Genomic DNA, 7,019 nt, shown 5'->3' with positions numbered 1-7,019 from the left:
TTTTCTCTTGTGCTTTCTTAATCCGGGCTTTCAGGAGTGAGTACTCGAGATAGACAAGATTTGATGCATTTTGCTCACCCCTAATACTGAAGTTAAGTCCGAGTGTTTCAGCAGCCTCCTCCGCTGCTTTCTACAGAAACGCTCCTTTGCCCACTTCTTCTGGATTCCTGACAATTTTAAGAAGAAGGTCTCTTCCATTTGCGACTCTATGTGCTGTACCCAGAATAATCCTGTTGTGAAGACATTGAAGACTCAATATTCCGTGACCATACATAGAAAACTTTAGAAATTGGAATATTGTAGCAATTGTTAGATATACATTTTGTTATTTGTCTGAAAATTCAATAACTTTGTTAAAAAGTTATCCTTTTTGATCGAAAATTTAACTATTCACAGTGGGCAAAAAAATTAAGGATGTCCTAGAGACGTCTTTGGGACATCCCGAAGACCTCTTTTCTAAAATGTCTTTTGTACATCCTAGGGATGCTCTTAAAACGTACAATCTTTAGGACATTGGACGTCTTAGAGACGTTGATTGGGCTGACATAGGACATCCTAGAAACGTCCCAAACACGTTCTTGGGATTTTCATAGTTTTGTGCCCACGGGGTTGTTCGAAAATTTGTCTTTTTGGTTTGAAAATTGATCTGTCCTAGTAGATATCGCATCTTTCTTAGATAAAAATGCAACTGTTTGGTTAAAAATTCACAATCTTGTTAAAAAGTCGTCCTTTTTGGTTCAAAATTCAACTGTTTTGTTTAAAATTCGTCTTTTTAGGTAGAAAATTTCATTATTTCGCAAAAAATGTACTGCTAATTCCGCCCCCCCCCCCAGAAGAAAAGGGCTGCGTCGCTTTTGTAATTGGCCAATTGCTGGTGATAAACCTTAGGTTATCACCTATACTTTTGAGTCCACAGGGTTGAGTACGTCAGACAATATCTGTAGGTAATGAGATCTTGGGATTGAGCCAAACGGATAATGTCTGTCGATTTCCTGTAGTTAACAATATTCTCATCAAGCATACATTTTTGCATGCGTATGAGTTGATACAGTATTGCATAATTATAAAAATAAGATTATAACAGTACTGTCGGCCTATTGACACAGCAGCAGTTTTTACTAAAAGGTACCAAAATTTTTTACGCGCGGTGCAAGTGATTCGTTCAAATTTTAAATAATTTTAAAATTAAACAAGTTTGTTTACATTGGGGGAAGGGGGGGGGTCGAACCCCCAACACTCCCCCTTGCATTCACCCCTGTATGTTATAAAGTGCTGCACTGAAACGGCCTTATATCACGTGAAGAGGTGATTTTAGCCAATAATAATATTTTCATAATTTTAATTGAAAAAGTATTAGATAATTAGTAAAATGAGATTAAATTAACGCCATTTCACGTGATAAGAATATTCTTATCTGCAATATTGCTTACATGCATATTGGTTCTCAAAGTATTTACAATCACAACAACAAAAAGTATATGTGTGACTTCTGTAAAAGAATTGCACAATTTTTTTTTGTCTGCTATATTATAATTTTAAAATGTTGAGGTTAGATTCAATTTTTTTTAATCGAAACGATAATGGTAGTTTTCCATTTTTGTAAAATATTATAATCCTTCTCTTTACCCGATTTATTTCCAGGGGCTCTAAGCAAAATTGCGCCTCAGGTTCTCGAGTTGAATTCATCCTGCACTGAAAGATCCCAAGTTGATAAATTTGTTTTCTTTACCGACCGTCAGTCCTCGTGGTAACGAGCTGACCATGGTCCGATAGCATAAGCAGAGCATCGGTTGATCACGCTCGATATTATAATATATTATATTATTAGTTTATAAAATTTTTTTCTTCTCTTAACTCTGTGCATGACCACACACTATCGTTTTACATTTATTTACCATTTCCCAAATTATTTCCTATTTCTTTTAAGTTTATTTTTTCATGTGGACAAAAAAAATTATATTTGGGGCCTGGTTTAGTTGCGTAATTCGCGCAGAGCATGCCTTTAATTTAAATGAAAAACAATTGCGAATCAGGTGGAAAATCCTAAATTTATCATAGTTACCGCTTTCGTATTTTACATGGCAGTATTACAGTGATGGGAGAACGCGGATATCTCTGGCATATGCGGTAATGATACCACGTGTATTTTTAAGTTATGGAACCTCATGCGTCAACTTAAAAATATACAGAAAGCACTACTGCTCAATTTATAAAGTTTAAAATATCGTAGTTTTGAATATCTAATTTAAAATGCTTTATTTCCAAGGCCTAAAAATTTTAAACTATTCAGTTTTCAAAACTTGAATTTGAAAAAGTTACTTTTTAAGTCTCCTAATTTTTGTAGGAGAAGTCCATGGAGAATAGTAGATATAAGGAGACCAATCTGTAATTCATGGACTTCACCAAAAACGGTAATTTTTCTTTTGCCAGATGTATGCACAAACACACATATGTAAAATCACACTTACGCATAGTTCAAACTTGTTGAGCGTGGCGTGCCTACCGCACTTTAAAACAATATGGCCGCCTCCATTGTTTTGTATTGACAGGTCGCTTGAACAAATAATTAATAATCAGGCAGGATTTTGTGAAATGTTTGTGGAATAAAAAATTATTCGCCATGGAAGAGGTAGGTAGTATGTTTATGAAAATATCAAATTACTTTTACCAACACTATGCGTGCGACAGGTATTCGACGCGTTCGCAACAAAACCAATAAACATACAACTTACACCACTCTGAAAATCTTGTACATTATACACTTGAAACCACACTTACTGGAAACTTGAGCTTTTATACAGCGTTTTTTAATTTTAACATCCTTGCCTTTATTCACAAACTATTAATTGTTCAATCATTATTTATTTACATTTGACTCGCGTTTACATCGGCAGCCAAGTGTGATATTGCACGCGCGCGCGCGCGTGTGTGTGTGTGTGTGTGTACTTCTAGCAACAGAAAAGTGTTCATTTTCAGTTTCACTAATTTGGTCTCCTTGTATCTATTCTCCATGGAGAAGTCATTAAATGAGTCTCGGTTAAACTTCTGTATCATAGAAATTAAATGTACGCGCAAAAATAGTAAAAATACAAAGAATTTTTTTCGACCTAGGATAATGCGATTCAAATTGTCAGATTTACCATTTCCAAATTAAAAAGTTTTGGTTACTTGGGATAACACAATTTTAGCGGCCACTATGAACATTTAAATAAGTGAAGTTCTTTAACATATTTCTAGACGGATCTAATAACATCGCTGAAGCTGGAAAAACTAATGATTGTCCGGAAGGTATGTCTTTGACTTCACTGTAACCAGTGTAGCTTAACAAAATTGCACATTTCCTTTCAGAGGGTAGTTTGCCTGCAAAAAGAACGAGGAGAAGTATGGCTTCTAGCCCCAGTCCAGCAGAAGGACAAGCTTCGAAGCCAGAATCTACGGCAATTTTATGCGAGGTGAAAACCGTAATAGAAATGTAAGACCATTATAATATCTTAAAAAAGTATCCATAATAAAGTACGTTTTTAGATTTACGGGAAGTCAATGCTGTGTCTCTGTCAAGTACGATCTCAGCTCTATGTAACGATCAGCGGCAATGGTCCTCCACTTTACTGTACAGCAGTAGATTCTATGGACAATAAAATAGTAGGATGTTGCAATGAAGTTGATACCAATGATGTGGCTATGCGTCGAACGAGCACTCGTGTGCCCTTTATCATTCTCTGTCGTATGCACAAGGAAAGATTGCTCAGGCACAATTGCTGCCCTACCTGTGGACTTTTTTGTTTACAAGGCAGATTTATGCAATGCACAAATGGACATCAATACCACCGCGATTGTGAACTTTATCATTCCAAAAAAGGTGCATGCCCGCATTGTGGAGACGACAGTATAGAGTACGATGTTTTTGTGTCTATGACTGGTATAAGACAACCCGTATATATTCCAACTCGAAGAAAATTCTCCAAGGTACTATCTGCTAAAATGTCTTTGCCGGGAAAGGGTGATAACACTAAGCTTGCGGAAAGAAGGCCACCAATTCCTTTAATTCAACCTGAATTGATCAAAATACCTGAACCAACTACTGGAAACTCTGAGAGGCCTGAACGTTATACTATCATGAGTCTTTACACTTCTGTTAAAAATGGTGACTTGGATAAGTTAGTAAACATTTTAGGTAGGTTCTTGATTCTTGGTTTCTATATTTGAAGCATATTCATTCGATCTACTCCCAAAGAAAATAAATGCAGTGATAATTGTTTGCAGCCTGCGGTTACAATGCAAATCATACATTCCGAGACTATGCTAGTCGCACGTGTTTGCATTTAGCTGCAGAAAAAGGCCATTTGTCCTGTCTGCATGTTCTAATTCAGGCTGGTGCTCAGGTGGATGTTATGGATAAAAATCAATTAACGCCATTGATGTTAGCCGCAACCAAAGGAAGGGCCGACGTTGTGCGATATCTGATTAGAATTGGAGCTGACGTCACCCTAAAGGGCGAAGATGGCATGACGGCCTTACACATGTCAGCCAAATCTGGCCATTTAGATGTTTGCCGAATTATACTGAGGGAATGTAAAGTACCAAGGACTTTAGTAGGTAAGGTTTACACTTTATGGCAATTTTAAGGCTTTGTAAGCACAAGCCGTGAGAGTAAAATCTACTTTGACGGTTTTTTTTTATAAGATTGTAATGTTGTAATCTCCAGAAATGTTTTATGTGGAATATCTGTGTAGTGCCAGCTTAATATCTTTTAAAAAACAGGTGGTTGACTTACTATACGACTGCTTTTTGTTGGTTTCATCAAATATACTATGCAGGCTGATACGGCGTGGAGGAAATGGAGAATGGGCATAAAGAATTCGAAGTCCTGTACATTGACGTCACGAAAAACAAGCATGTTTATGGGCGGAGTTTCGCGCCCAAACTTAGAGAGCGTGGTACTAGTGTTGAAATGTATGGCAAAATGGTGTTTGCATCCCTAGGGTTGAAACATTTTTTCTTCGAGTTTTGGTACGTGTAGAGCGGGCTGAAACAGTGTTTGCATCCCTAGGGTTGAAACTTTTTTTTTCAGCTCTAGGGTAGACACGTAGGTAGGTACGGTCTAACAGGTGCCTTAACTCGAATTTTCAATAGACTTGCTATGGAAAATAATATGCATTACTAGGAATTTAACACAACGGTCACAATTCGTCTGAAGGCAGCCCTCGCTTCGCTCTGGCAGCAAACTTTACTCTTGTTGCAATCGTTGTGTTTCATCCCATGTAATGCAACATACTATACTTCAAAGTAATTATTATTCAATATATGAAACTTTATCCGCGCACGCTTGTTTATTTTTCGTTTCATTATATTGTGCTCCTTATGTCTATTCTCCATGTTTTCTGCTCTATCAAAGTGCTGACAATATCGACAATCCCAACCCTACGGCGCTACCAACCTACGGCGTGCAACTCTTGATTCTTGCGCTTCGTGCTCGATAATGTATTTACCTCGAGCTACGCGCTCGATCATTGTGCACAGACTTTTTAAAACCAAAGGCGAAAGCATCGAAAACAGTAATTTCATGATTGTGAATTCTCTTTTGTTAAAGCTCCTTCGGTTTTAACGAACACACTCTTATCACGTATTTCGGTCTTCGCACTCGAATTTGTTCCTCAAATTCTAAATCATTTCCATAAATGTATATTTTTACAATTCATAACATGCCTTGATATTAAAACAGACGTATATTATATAATAGACGTAACTATTGTGTATTCTTTAAGAATGTTAAAATAATAATTGAGCGAGCGCATGGTACTCAAGATTTTTGGTGATTTCAGCTAACAAAATTTATCAGAGTTCATAAACTCGTCAAATGTCAATATGCAAACTGACTCTGCATTTGCGCCTTTATTACACTTAGGGAATTACTGGTTAGTGGGCGGAGTAGTAAGCTGCACACTTTAGACTCAGGCAGTGAGACCCAGACTTCCACCTTTGTATATTTTTCACCTGTTCTAGGATTACCTCTTTAGATTTCTTAGAAAATTAGGTTTTATTCCGAATTTTTTCAATATTTAAAATTTGGAAGAAACAAGTAATATATTTATAACAATAGTGGAATAAACTGTAATAATGATGTTAGTTTATATTTTTTATATTTCACTTGTTATAATGAGTTCAAATTTTTTTCTGAAATTTAATTTCTTACACAACTGAGAATACTGATACTCGATGATAAGAGTATTCAAAATAACATTCACATAAATTTGTTTAAAATTTAATTTCAAATTTTGGGGGGCCAAATATCTATCTATTACTTTTATTTCAACAATTATTTTGGTCAAATGTTGTAATTAAAAAAAAAAATTTTAATTAAATTTTGTAACCAATTCCAGTTTTTAATCGATTTAATTTTTGTAATTATTATATTTCTTATACCATTTTATTTTTTCCTTAATTTTATTTCTTTAACAATTTTCTTTTTTAATTAATTACTTTTTTTGCAATTTTATTATTTTTAAAAATTTATTATTTGTTTAAATTATATTTATGAATATATTTCTTTTTTTCTAAAATTTAATTTCTTAAGGGCATGTGATACTTAGAAAATTATCGATTTTACCAGTTTTAGGTTCCCCCGGCTTTTTTCTAGAATAATAAATATTTTGTCTTAAAAATTTGGGAAATTGTAGCGAACATGCTAATGGACGTCCCTGCACACTTTTTTGTCGGTTAATTCAAAAATAAATTTATTTTGATAAATTTGATTAATTTGCATGGCGCTTAGGGATTAGTATTGATTTTATCAGTGTTAGATTCCCCCGGCTTTTTTCCTAGATTAATAAATATTTGTCTTCAAAATTTGGGAAAAGATAGTGAACATGCTAACGGACGTCCGTGCAGACTTTTTTTTGTAGGTTAATTCAAAAAAGTCACCTGTGGCGACCTGTCAAAGGTGCGAATTTTTGGCAGTTAACTTACGTGACTCGGATAAGGTTGAAAATTGGTGTACATGTAGGGGCTGACATAGAAAT

General features: G+C 35.2%; 1 protein-coding gene across 1 annotated transcript in view; it reads left to right on the top strand.

Annotated features, from left to right (window-relative positions):
* LOC117180441 (histone-lysine N-methyltransferase EHMT1) overlaps positions 1 to 7,019 on the top strand; it is a 75,647-nt gene that overhangs the window by 12,287 nt on the left and 56,341 nt on the right. Inside the window, exons 3-6 of the mRNA XM_033372939.1 lie at positions 3,238 to 3,288; positions 3,349 to 3,452; positions 3,526 to 4,174; positions 4,264 to 4,596. Of these exons, the coding sequence (XP_033228830.1) occupies positions 3,238 to 3,288; positions 3,349 to 3,452; positions 3,526 to 4,174; positions 4,264 to 4,596 (1,137 nt within the window). The remainder of the gene's footprint in view (positions 1 to 3,237; positions 3,289 to 3,348; positions 3,453 to 3,525; positions 4,175 to 4,263; positions 4,597 to 7,019) is intronic.

This window comes from Belonocnema kinseyi, chromosome 9 (assembly GCF_010883055.1).
Source record: "Belonocnema kinseyi isolate 2016_QV_RU_SX_M_011 chromosome 9, B_treatae_v1, whole genome shotgun sequence".
NCBI classification, from domain to species: Eukaryota; Metazoa; Arthropoda; class Insecta; order Hymenoptera; family Cynipidae; genus Belonocnema; species Belonocnema kinseyi.
This window is presented reverse-complemented; position numbering and strand designations above follow the sequence as displayed.